This window comes from Drechmeria coniospora, chromosome 02, assembly GCF_001625195.1.
Source record: "Drechmeria coniospora strain ARSEF 6962 chromosome 02, whole genome shotgun sequence".
NCBI classification, from domain to species: domain Eukaryota; kingdom Fungi; phylum Ascomycota; class Sordariomycetes; order Hypocreales; family Ophiocordycipitaceae; genus Drechmeria; species Drechmeria coniospora.
In genome coordinates this window covers 9,385,877-9,398,772 of record NC_054390.1, presented here as the reverse complement: position 1 = coordinate 9,398,772, position 12,896 = coordinate 9,385,877, and the positions used below count along the sequence as shown (strand labels likewise).

The window sequence follows — 12,896 nt, the reverse complement described above, 5'->3', positions numbered from 1 at the left end:
TTAATAATGGACCGATGGAACTTGTTTCAACCATGGGTCAGCCGACCAAATTCAGTCATAGGGCGAGATGTGTGGATGCTTTTGATCCCATTTAAGTGGATGCAGATGCAATGGCATGATATAGGAAGGTACATGATTTGACATGATGCCGATTGCTTTTATTGAAACATTGATTCATGGCGCAAATTGTTTTGAAATTATTATTCTCTTTTTCGTCCTTGTATTCCGAATATTAATACGTTGCTTTGTATGTGGTAGCTGCTCCTATTGCTGCCATGTTGTCTGGAGCAGAGTTTCGCACGGTGATATGCATGCAATTCCTTCATCATTGGCAGCGTAGTCGGAACATCAACGGGTCCTACCGACTGTATACATCCTTGCCAAAGAAGCTGATTGGCTGAAATGAAAGGGTCTATGGTGATGGAATGAAAAAAAAACGACTCTTTTATCGCCTTCTGAAGGGCTGCACGGCTGGCCGATGCGAGGAAGTTCTTGAGCGCTTTATATTGGTCGTCGATCGACGGAGGGTGATGCCGGATATTGAAACGGGAGATGTCCCCTCTTTTCTCCCCTCTTTTCTAGCAATGTTGCCGTGGGAAGGGCTAATTGAGCCGAGATTGCAATTCTAGTCCTCGGGGCTATGCTCTAGACTCGGCGTAGCTACAACTAGAGCCATGGTTCTGCTGTGAGTACAGTTTGAACTGGAAAGGTTGTATGAGGAACTGTCGCGCCGACGCGTCAACGGGCGTGTAACGGGGGTTAAAGTCCGGGTAGTTGGTTACGTAACGGTGTCCACATCTGCGCCTACTTACTTAAGCAGGCACAGAGGACACCTGGTGGTGGATTACGTAATACTCATTGTGTTCATTCCCAGCCACGAGCCACGTAAGCAGGTACAGTAACGATTCTACAATTGAAGTTATTCACACCACATTTGCCATACCAATCCTCCAAATCATGCAGTCGCCAACCATGACCCAACATGCATCTTTCGAAACGTCAAAGGCAGCAGCCAAGCTATCCGCACAATGACAAAGTATAAAGCCGGCCATCCAACACTACATGCACTGAAACCAACAAAGCTCTTGCAACAGATGACTGGCATGTCCCTCATAATACGGCGGCTCATGGCACAAGCCCCATCCAGGCACCATTTGAGCCACAGGAAACCGAGGCCAAAGGTCAGCCTGAAGGCTCCCTTGATCTTGAATGCTCATCCCGCCGTCGATTAATCCGGTTGCGATCCATGGCTAGGCAGCAGGGGCGCCGTGATGCCATCGGAGGACCATGACCACCTTCTACGGTACGAGCAGCGGCATCAGATATGACAACATCAATCAATCGAGGGTTACAACATGCAGCGGAATCACCCTTGCCCGTCGACTGACTCGCCTTGGGTTGGCTGCGGCAGTTACTGGAACGGGTCGGCTCTCGAACTCGCACCTATACTTGCCGTCAGCTTCTGCAAGCAGGACGTCGATATGGTGACGATGAAAAGCATCATTTGGAGCCATGGCAACTTGCATTCCCGACCGAGCCCGGCCCGCTACGATCCTTCGTTGCAGCAGCGGTTGCCGGTGTATTACTTGCTGACATGGACGGGTACTTTTCAAAGCAAGTACAGGAACAGCGATGCGTACCTGTCACCGCCCGCGCACCGAGTACAGGTGGTCGTACATTGGACGGACATGGAGGTAAGTCTAGAAGCGCTGTGAGTGACAGGCACTAGGCAACCTGCTAGCCGGTACGGAGGAATGGCGAGTACAATGCGGTGACAAAAATGTCGATTCAGTCTGTAGAGGTAGCGCTGCCAAAACTGCATCGTCACTTTTGTCAAGCGACCGTAGCGAGTGCAGCAAGTACGTACGGCGTATTGATACTGCCTGCGCTAATCGCGACTATTCTTACATACTAATACTTGTTTGGTCGCTTGGCGCCTAGCAAGGTCCACTCACAGTACACGTCAGTCAGTACCTACGCGCCTTGCTCCCCCCGCGTCCTTGGCTGTGTTTTGTTTCTGCGTCTTGATGCCGTATTTACTCTCTCCTTCTCGCCACGCACTCCATGCCGCTTGTGATGTTCATGTCAACATCATCCATCCACCCGTTCGCTCCCCAGGCTCCCTCTCCCTCGCGCCCAGATCGATCGGAGAAGACATCTTTCGTCATCCATCCCGACGGCGGTCGGAGGGGGAATCCGGCATAGGCCGTTGAAGATCCAAGGAGAAGGAGAGGAAGAAAAGAAAGGACGGCACGGCGCGGGCGAGCATGACGGCAACGGCAGTCCTGACCATGGCCAAGGCGGCAGCAACTCCCGCACCGCCGCCGCCGCCGCCGCCGACGTCGCTCCCCTCGGACGCAACGCCGTTCTGCTGTCCAAGCTGCGGCTCGAACCTCGCGTCCGCACGGCGCCGCCCCGAGGCCGCCGAGGACCCCCTTGCCCTGGCGCGTATTCGCCAGCTCGAGCTGCAGGTCCGTCAGCTCCACCACAAGGCCTCGGCCGCCGTTCAGCGGTGGGCCGAATACGAGGCAGAGCTGTCGAGGATGCGCGTCGCGCAAAAGGCCGCGGCGGGAACGTCGTCCCTGCCCTCGGCCGTCGTCTCGTCCTCGTCGACGGCGCCGTCGCCCGGCATGTCGCCCCGGCCGACGCGCCAGCTGCTCGCCGCGTCCTCGGCCACGCCTCTGCCGAGTCCCACGCGCGCCTCCTTTCTTCAGATGGCACCGGTCCGGCTCTCGGCGCTGCTGTACCCGCGCAAACCGGCGCCGAGCCCGGCGTCGACGACGACGACCGAGGACCTCCTCGAGGCCCTGATGCGCGAGCAGATGCTGCGGCGGGAGGCCGAGAATCGCCTGACGGCGACGAGGAAGGAGGTCGAGGAGCTCACCGCCGCCCTCTTCGAGCAGGCCAACGAGATGGTCGCCGACGAGAGGCGCGCCCGGGCCCGGCTGGAGGAGCGCGTCGGCGAGCTCGAGCGAAGGGATCTGGCCAAGCGAAGGAGGCTCGAGACGCTCGAGGGCGCCATGGGGAGGATCGAGAGGTCCAGGCACCTCTTGCTGGAGGAGGAGTGAAGGGCCGGCCCAGCCATCGCTGCGAGGCGGCAGACGGCCATCGGTGCCCGGCGGTAGGGAGCCGCGACAAAGCACGAATCTACCCGAGGCCAACGGCGTCGGTGAGTTGGAAAAGGTGACATGAGAGAGAGCCCTCCAGGTATCGTCAAGCGCTGCGGTCGGGGGGAACGGGCGTCGTCTCGCAATAGGCATGATATCACGACTGACGACAACGAATACAATAATACTCGAGGCGTAGCCTTCCTGTCTGCTCCTGCTCGTCCGGCACCATCCTATGCTCCTTGCGAGGGTGACGAGAAAACTTGACGCATTGATGCTCCAATGGCGCCATCGGCATGTCTCCCGTGAATACAACCATCACGTATTCCATCAGCGGCGCGTCTCGCCACGCGAATAATGGGCGCTGCCCCCCTCCCCCCCTCCGGCTTGCCCCCTTCTCGGCCGAGGGCGGGAGGAGGGTGGCCACGTCGGCGAAGGATGGCGTACGGGTCGAATCAGCAAACCAGAGGTAGATGGAGTGGATGGATAGTCATAAGGCGTCATGATCCAACCAAAAGTGCACGCCACCAACGCCTGCTGCTTTGCTTCCCCTGCTCGTCGATCAAGGCCAAAAAAGGCCTGCCATGGCCGGCCTCGTGGGTATGCATGGGGTGGCCGGATGGGGTGGAAAAAAGACTTCATGTGCGGAAAGGAAACGTCGGGACGACGAGGGAAATTAATCCTCTATGCCGTTCCACGACTTTTCATCCTCCAAACGTGTCTGGGCGGTGCTCGCCAGCCAGCTTGGTTTGTCGTCGTTCGCCTCGTCGGCCGTCCGAGCCGGGACCTTTCGCGGACTCGAGGCCTCGTCCGTCTCGCTCGGCCATCGTTTCCGCTTCTCGCCCGCGCCGTTCGTCGACGGGCTCGGCTGGCTCGGATCCGGCCGTGGCTGGCCGTTGCTCTTCGGAGGCGACGGCGGCGGCGGCGGCGGCGGCTGCTGCTTGGCGCCGCCGGGCCAGTGGCCCTCGGGTTCGCCGTTCCACCGCGCCAGCATGTTGGCCACCTGGGGCCCCCAGACCTCCTCGCCCTTGGCCAAGGCGTCGTACTCGAGAGTGTTGATGCCTCCGACGGTAAAGTCGCTCTGGCGCACGCGGCAGAGCTCGGCCATGATGCCTCCCGACTCGAGCTTCATGCCCAGGTCGTGGCAGAAGCTCCGCACGTAGTACCCCGACGTCACCGTCAGCCGGATCTTGCAGGCCGGCGGGCCCTCGTCGCTCCACGGCGGCGGCGTGTCCTTGTCCGGGCTGGGCGGCACGAGGTTGCACCCCTTGGACGAGTGGACGGGCGGCGGGAAGGCGCCGAGAGCGCCCGACATCATGGGCTCGGCCCCGGCCCGCCGGCTCTTCTTCTGCGGCTTGTCCATGATGAGCTCGTCCTGGCGCTCCTCAAACCTCTTCTTGAACGACTCGTGCTCGGCCACGGCCTCGTCGTCCTCCTGCCGCTCCTCGGGCGTGAGCGTCTTGGACGACTCCTGCAGCCTCTTCACCCTCCAGACCTGCTCGGCAAGGTTGCGCTCGGCCGCCTCGGCCTCCTCCGTCGGCCACCGGTGGTTGTGCGAGCCGGGCTCGTACCACTCGACGAGCTCAATCTCGAGCGCCTCGACGTTTCTGCCCTCGATCTCGCGAGGGATGGGCTTTCCCTCGCGCGCGTACTCGTACAGCGGCTTGCCGTTCATCTTGAGGGCCGAGTAGAGCGGCGGTATTTGCACCTGCTTGCCTCGGAAGCCGTCGAGCTCGGCCTCGACCATGGCGCGGGTGATGTGGTGGTAGGGCCGCTTCGAGATGATGCGGCCGACGCGGTCGTACGTGTCCGTGGTGGCGCCAAAGGTGACGATGGCCTCGTACGACTTGGTGCAGTCGAGAAACTGGGGCAGAAGCTTGGTCGCCGACCCGATGCCGAGGATGAGCACGCCCGTGGCGAGGGGGTCGAGGGTGCCTCCGTGGCCGATCTTGACCTGCGTCGCCTTCTTCTCCATCCTCCGGCGCTTGAACTGGCCGCCCGACTCCTTGAGCCGCTTCGCCCTCTCGGCTTCGATCATGGGCCGGAAGAAGAGGGAGGGGTTGAAGATTTGCTGGCACTCGCGGATCACCTGGGCCGAGCTTTGGCCGCAAGGCTTGTTGATGGCTGCCGAGCGTCGGTCGAGTCAGCACGGCGGCGAGCTCGGGTGGGAGCGGGGCCGAAGAAGCATACCGAAGACGCCATCACGGACGACGTCCGAAGCCATCGTCATCACCTTTCCAGCTCGTCGCATGCGAATCCTCCGGGGAGAGGGGGGGGCGAGGGGAGCCAAAGCCGGTGACCTCTCAAGCGTGACGCCGCTCACGGCAACAAAGGCGAGAGAGAGAGAGCGAGAGAGAGAGAGGGAGGGAGAGAGAGAGAGAGAGAGAGAGGGAGAGAGAGAGAGAGAGAGAGAGAGAGAGAGAGAGAGACAGAGAGAGAGAGAGAGAGAGAGAGAGACAGACAGAGAGAGAGAGAGAGAGAGAGAGAGAGAGAGAGAGCACGAAAGGATACGATGCGAGTAGGCCCGGGAGAAGGAGAGGATGGCGGGTGGGGTGGTATGAAGCAAAGGGCAAGCTCCCAAAGACTCGAGGGTGAAGAGGCAATGGAGCGGACAAGAATATCGAGCAGCTGGTCGATGGCAGCGACCGATGGTAGATGATGATGGATGTGGTCTGTCTCGTCGATACGAGGCAATCAAAAAAAAAATTCCCCCGTCTCGAGCTACCCTGCCCTAGGATGCCGAGGGGGGGACGCATCTGCAGTGGTAATAATTAGCCCCTAATCAGTGCTTAATTCGAAGCAGTAAGCAAGTACAATCAAGTAGCTGTACAGGTAGGTACATGCAGGTAGGTCTTGGGAGCTGTGGGGACGAGGTACTCGGTACGGGGGGCGTCCAGGGGAGAATCGGGCGAGAATCTAGAGCGACAGGGGCTTGAGCCTAAACTGCCGCCCGACAGGCTGCTGCAGGGGTCTGTGCGGAGTACTGCAAGCACTTGCAGCACTTTCTCCGCAAGTACTACGGTACTAGGTAGGTAAGTACTAGGTAGGTACCAGGTACAACCAAGTACAACAAGGACAGGGTAATGCGGCACTACAGTACCGACCTTGGTAGGTAGGTACCTAGCAGGTTAGGTACTAACCTAATAGGTTAGGTACCTATTAGTACGCATGCGAGCGCTGGGTCGAACACCTCCCAGGGGTTTCTTCCCCCGGGATGGAGAGCGCCTTTACTGGCCAGACACCTAAGCCAGGTACTGTTGCACGGGGAGATGCAAGAGGGAATAGCACGCACCTGGCAGATATCAAGCGCACGCAAAGTCTTGTTCTTCACCGCTCATCGGCCTCTTGGTTGTATCCACGACCATGAGTAGGATGCAACATCTTGCCGTCAGCTGTCGTCGGTGTTTATTGTCTTGACCTAGCCTTCTCCCTCCGATGCACACGATGAAGCATTATTAGCAGCCGACCGCATAGATGCACGTACATGTCGGTATATGTAGTAGGCATGTTTGCAGGTACATGCAGTAAGCGTGTATGCAGATATATGCAGTAGGCGTGTATGCAGATGTATGCAGTAGGCGTGTATGCAGATATACGCAGTAGGCGTGTATGCCATATATAGACAGTAGGCATGTGTGCAGGTATATACAGTAGGCATAAATGTAGGCATATCTAATTGGCGTGTATGCAGGCATATCCAGTAGGCGCATAAGTAATAGGCATATCCGGGAGGCATGTATATAAGCATATCCAGCAGGTATGCATGTAGGTATATGTAGTAGGCATGTATGCAGGTATGTACAGGAGGCGTGTAGGGCAGGTATACAGAGGAGGCATGTACGTAGGCATATGTATGTAGGCATATAATAGGCATGTATGTAGGCATGTATGTAGGCATGTATGTAGGTATGCATGTAGGCATATAATAGGCATGTATGTAGGCATGTATGTAGGCATGTATGTAGGTATGCATGTAGGCATATAATAGGCATGTATGTAGGCATATAGAGCGGGAATGCATGTAGACATATCCAGTAGGCATGCATGTAGGCATACAGAGCGGGTATGCATGTAGACATATCCAAGAGGCATGCACCTACGTAGGCATAGTCAGTAGGCATGCATGTAGGCATATCCAGTAGATATGTATGTAGGCATACAGAGCGGGTATACATATCCAAGAGGCATGCACCTATGTAGGCATAGTCAGTAGGCATGCATGTAGGCATATCCTGTAGACATGCATGTAGACATATCCAGGAGGCATGCATGTAGGCATATCCAGGAGGCATGCATCTATATAGGCATATTCAGTAGGCATGCATGTGGGCATATCCAGTAGGCACATATGTACGCATATCCAGGAGGTATGCATGTGGGCATATCCAGAAGGCATGCCTGTACTGTAGACATATCCAGTAGGCACATATGTAGGCATATGTATGCATATCCAGTAGGCACATATGTACGCATATCCAGTAGGCATGCATGTAGACATATGTACGCATCTCCAGTAGGCATGCATCTAGGCATGCATCTAGGCATATCCAGGAGGCATGCATCTAGGCATATCCAGGAGGCATGCATCTACGCATGCATCTACGCATGCATCTACGCATGCATCATATGCAACAGCCATGTATGTGCTTGTTCCATCCGCCATACTTGGCCATCTATTCAATATTCATCATGCATCTCGTAAAATGAAGCACCGCAGCGCATCAACGCTCGACGAGCTTGATTCAGACCCCCTCCCCTCCTTTGCATCCCTTCCCTACCCCTCACGAGGCTCCGACGAGGCCGAGTGCATCCCTCTCCTCTCGTGTCCGAGGCCGTGGCGGGCCAGGAAAGAAGGGCGCTCATGACCGCCTCCGGCCCGCGGGGCCTCCCTGGCGACGGGCCTTGCGCTCCTCGACAAAGGCCTCCATCAGCTGGCGCAGGTCGGGGTTCTTGCGGGCGAGGAGGAGGACGTCGTCCGTCGTCACCGTCGACCGGCCAGCGTGGTTGCAGAAGCTCTCGAGGTCGATCGAAATGTTCTCTGGTTTCCACCTCGGAGTCAGCGTCGGCCCTTGGTCCGGTTGCATCCTTTGGCGTGCGGCACGTTGAAGGCTGGCGGGAGAGGAATCACCTATCTGCGTCCAGACGAGCTCGGTGAGGGCGCCGATGAACTGCGGCGTGGCGTTGATGTTGCGACGCATCGACTCCTCGTCGACGATTTGTCCGATGGCGAACCAAAGGGCCGACTTGAGACGCTGTGCGCGCCGTTAGATATTCGCTCACGCCCTTGCTGGAGCTTGCAGCGTGTCCATCCACGGCTTCTGTGCTCCGAGAGAACTTGCCTCGCGATCACCCCCGTCGGTTGCGTCGGCCATGCTGCGATGGTGTTTGGGGGGGGGGGGAGGTGGGATGACGTTGGGGGTGAAAAGTCACCGGCCGCTCCGCAAGTTCAGTTGATCCGTTAACTAAGGCCTTGGCCTATAGTGCACTGCTGCACGCTAGACTTGCCTCTTGGGCGGGGTTGGATAGGCTTTCGATGGAGCCAGGGGATCTTGGACGAAGCCAGTGAGGCAGAACAACACGTTTACAAGATCCAAGCATCGTCATTGCATCCCCCGGCATGGTGATAAAAAGGGTTTTTTGTATATGAAAAGTCATCTACCCCATCCGTCATCTCCCATGTTCGCCAGCCAGCAATGAATCCGCACAGCCCGACACGCCCGTCGCATCCTACGCACGCCACTGCAAAGTCCTCGCCTTGGGCGACGGTGCAGGGGGAGGAGCCGGAGGAGCCGGCGGCATCGCCTTCTTCGTGTACACGCTGAGCCGGTTCGAGGCGCCGCAAAACTGCAGCGCGTTTCCGCCGCAGAGCATGCCGCACTCCTTCTGCGGCGCCGCCTTGCTCGAAGGGTCGACGAGGTTGCCGCAGTAGCACTCGCGTCCGTACTCGGTGCCAAAGTACCTGTGCTCCTTGCAGATGTCGGCGCACTTTGCGTTGGTCATGTCCTCGGCCGCCGTCGTCTTGTCCGCGAGGGCGCGGGTGCCGTTGCCCTCGGTCTGGCAGCCGACGAGGACGTAGTCGCCCACGGCCGCCGGCAGCTCCGGCTTGCCGCCCGACGCGTTGGCGTTCATGTAGAGCTCGATGCGGTTGCTCGCGCCGCAGTACTGGTACGCGTCGCCGCCGCACGGCATGCCGCACTCGGCCAGCGGCGCGCTCTGGCTCGTCTCCGTCAGGTAGCTTCCGCAGTAGCACTCGGTGCCGTACTCGGTGCCAAAGTACTTGTAGCCCTTGCAAAACGCGGCGCAGGCCTCGTTGGTCATGCCCTTGTCGATGGTCGCCTTTTGCTCGAGCGCCCGGACGCCCTGGCCCTCGGTCCAGCACCCGACGAGGCTGAAGGGCGACACGGTAGGCTTGTGGACGAGCGTCGCCGTCGGCGTCGGCACGGCCGGCGCGCTCGTCGTCGAGTAGAGCTCGATGCGGTTGCCGGCGCCGCAATACTGGCTCGCGTCGCCGCCGCAGGCCATGTTGCACTCGGTGAGCGGTGCCGCGGCGCTGCTCTTGTCCAGCGCGTTGCCGCAGTAGCCTGCTCGTGGTCTCGTCAGTCGCTCGTCTCATTCCCCATCCGGTCCGATGCGGCGCGCAGACGACGACGGCCTCGCGTCGTCGTCGTCGTCGTCGTCGGATCGGGGGGGGGACCACCTACACTCTCGTCCATACTCGGTCCCCCAGTAGACGTAGCCGCTGCAGTGCGCCATGCACTTCTCCAGCGTCATGGTGTCGTTGGCGAAAAAGATGCCGTTGAGGGCGCGCGCGTTGCTGCCCTCGGTCCAGCAGGAAACCATCTTGTATCCGCCGACGGTGGCGCGGCGGCGGCGAACCTCGGTCGGGGACGCGACGGCCGATGTCGTCACGGCCGTCGTCGTCACGGGGACCGTCGGCTCGCCCGCTTCGGCGCAAGGCGCGGCGTTGTCAAAGGACCGACAGGTGCCGCCGACGTCGGCCAGTTTCTTAAAGGCATCCGTCTTTCCGCCCGCCGTGACGTCGACGTGGGACTGGTACGCCATGCCGCCCTCGACGGTGTGGTCCGACGAGAAGAGCGTGTACCCGCCCACGCAGCTGCCCTTCCTGAGCTCGACCGTCGTGTTGGCGAGCTGCGGGATCGGGCTGCCCGCCTGAGGCCTCCTGAACCAGATGCTCGCCTTCGCGCCCCGGCCGACGGCGTCGTTGCGCACCGCCGCGACGAGCGTGACGGCGCCGTTGCTGCCCGACACGCAGCTCTGGGGCGCCTGGAAGATGACGTCGTCCTGCATCGGGTACCCGTTGCCGTTGTTGTCGTACACCTTGTCGTTCACCGTCACCGTGAAGGAGGAGATGCCCGAGGAGGCGGGGATGCTGGCCTGGATGGGGAAAAAGGCAAAAGTGTCGTCGAAGCCCTGGCCGACGCCCTGGAGGCTGCTCGTGATGGTGCACGAGTCGGCGCCGCAGCGGGAGGCGCCCTGGCGGTCCTTGTACTGGATGCTGATGTTCTTGATGGCGTCCTTGGCCATGCCAGTCGTCTTGACACGAATGTACCCCGTCAGGGAGAGGGCGGTGCCGCCGTCGGCGAGCGTGAGCTGCATCCGGACGGGCTTGACGGCGTAGGGAAGGATGGGATCCGACAGGGTGACGGTGGGAGGGACGACGTCAATCATCTTCTGCAGCACGGCCTTGCAGATGTCTTGGAACTTGGCCTTGTCCTTCATGCCCTCGAGCGTCTTGTTGCCGTCCGAGTTGAAGACCTTGAAGTCGGAGTGCTTGTTGACCTTGACCGAGGGGCCGACGACGAGCGGGTTCTTAGTCTGCCCCGACAGATACTCGGTCACAATCTTGTTGTCGAAGACGGCCGCCGTCGAGTCGAGGTCGGCGGCCCCGTTCTTGACGCCTCCGGGGGGCATGAGCTCGGGGAACTCGTCCTTGTGGACGCCGCCGAGGGTGTGGCCGCAGGCGGTGAGCTGGATCATCTCCTCCTTGGTGAAGCCCATGCGCTCAAACTGCTGCTGAAAGGTAAAGGCCGAGTTCTGCGGCTGGGGTACGCCCGTCGGCCCCTTCTCCGTCGCATCCTTCCTGCCGGCACGGAAGGGCACGGCGGGACCGCCGCAGGACCGGACCGACATGTAGACGCCCATGGCGATGAGGTCGGAGAGGCTGGACCTCGGGGAGACGTAGGGCGACATGAACTGGAGCGTCGTCTTGTGGCCCGGGCCCGTGTTCTCCCCGTTGTCGAGCTCGTACTGGAGCGAGGCGTCGAGCCCGCCGGTGTGGAAGAAGCTGTTGGCCGTCGACATGTCGTGAAAGGCGAGACGGAGCCACTCGGCGGCGTTCTGTCGGCCCGGCCCGGAGGCTTCGTTCGCGCAAGGGTTCACGGTGTCGGCGAACTTGCGGGCGCCAAAGGAGCTGAGCTGATACATGATCTCCTCGAGCTCGTCGACGTCCGAGGGCCAGGTCGGGTCCGCCAGCGCATGGCGGGCGAGGGCCAAGGTGGCCAGCGCCGAGACGAGGGAACGCATCACGGCCGAACGAGGGGCGAGATGGGGGGAGCCAACGTGGACGCAGAGTTGCCTTTTTTCCGTTCGCGACACCAGACGGCCAGACACCAGGAGAAGTCGGCCGAGGACAGAGGACGAAGGGGCAGAGGAGACAAAACAACAACAACGACGGGAATCGAGGGAATTGATCAATAAATGGACCCGTCGGATACCAGCAGGCCGAAGCACATCAAGGCTATGGCATAGTATCAATGGCCCGGCGGCATGCACGGTGACGGGGTGATGACTGCATGCATCCGGCAAGGTCTGTCAGTTCCCTCCGTCAGTCGGCACAGGACCGGCCGACTGACGGCGGAGCAGGGTAGCATTCTGGTCTTCAGCTCCGCGCCTCGCCTCGCCCAGGTGGTTCCTGCGTCGGCGTCTGCGTAACACACCTCTTCGCGTCAAGCATGGGCGCGCATCAATAGTTTGGCAGGTTTGGCAGGTTGCGTTGCGTCGACAGCTCCGCCTCCCGCAGCATGACGACTGCCATGTCGACCGCCTGGGGAACGTTGCACTCGTCTCGCACGATGGCTGCTGGACGATTATTGATTATTGTCGGCCACCGGTGCGGTTCATCGTCGGCTCCTCATTGCCCCGGTCGGGTTGTTGGCAACGGCGGACGATGAGCCTCGGCCATCGGAGAGCTGGATCGAAGTCGGCTTGGATGTCTTTTTACATTGTTTTTTGTAACTGTTTTGGAACCTTTTTAGGAGGTTTGGCCATGTCGCTTTGCTGATGGGTCGATTGCTGATGGGTCGATTGCTGATGGGTCGATTGCTGATGGGTCGATTGCTGATGGGTCAATTGCGGATGGGTCGATTGATGATGAGCCGGCTGCTGGACGTCGACGACGCGGCGAACGCAGCCGGTCCACTGTGCGGCGGCGATGGTGCATATCCCCTCCTCCATCGCTGCGCGCTTTCTCGTTTCCCCATGCATCGTTCGAAAGGCGAGTGCTTGTTCGTTGGACGTGTTTGGACAGACGTTCCTCTGCTGCTCGCTCGTGGCCCAATCAACGAGGCGACACGACCGATACGAAGTTCCATCTGTTCCACCCGTCATCAACATCAACAGTGGCGGCGGCGTCGACGGTGGTGGCCGACACGACCTCGATCCCTGCAGGGGCGGCTCGTCGCTGGCCTCGTCGACGGCTCGAGAGTCAAAGGTCAGGCCTGTTCCGGCTGCTGATGATACCGAGGGTCCAGCTCGGCCGCTCCACTGGGT

At 59.8% G+C, this 12,896-nt stretch overlaps 3 protein-coding genes across 3 annotated transcripts; 1 reads left to right on the top strand and 2 right to left on the bottom strand.

The window, feature by feature from the left end:
* Positions 1 to 2,267: 2,267 nt before the first annotated feature.
* Positions 2,268 to 3,192, top strand: DCS_05707 (uncharacterized protein; the record flags this gene model as incomplete). Its single annotated transcript, XM_040803009.1, has 2 exons — positions 2,268 to 3,037; positions 3,102 to 3,192. The coding sequence occupies 2 exons, from the start codon at positions 2,268 to 2,270 to the stop codon at positions 3,190 to 3,192; spliced, it is 861 nt and encodes a 286-aa protein (XP_040658042.1).
* A 591-nt stretch (positions 3,193 to 3,783) lies between these two features.
* DCS_05706 (TruB family pseudouridylate synthase containing protein) lies at positions 3,784 to 5,358 on the bottom strand (the record flags this gene model as incomplete). Its single annotated transcript, XM_040803008.1, has 2 exons — positions 3,784 to 5,231; positions 5,298 to 5,358. 2 exons carry the CDS (start codon positions 5,356 to 5,358, stop codon positions 3,784 to 3,786), a joined length of 1,509 nt encoding a protein of 502 aa, XP_040658041.1.
* A 2,608-nt stretch (positions 5,359 to 7,966) lies between these two features.
* On the bottom strand, positions 7,967 to 11,651 carry DCS_05705 (WSC domain containing protein; the record flags this gene model as incomplete). Its single annotated transcript, XM_040803007.1, has 4 exons — positions 7,967 to 8,359; positions 8,609 to 8,655; positions 8,843 to 9,688; positions 9,809 to 11,651. The coding sequence occupies 4 exons, from the start codon at positions 11,649 to 11,651 to the stop codon at positions 7,967 to 7,969; spliced, it is 3,129 nt and encodes a 1,042-aa protein (XP_040658040.1).
* Positions 11,652 to 12,896: the final 1,245 nt, after the last annotated feature.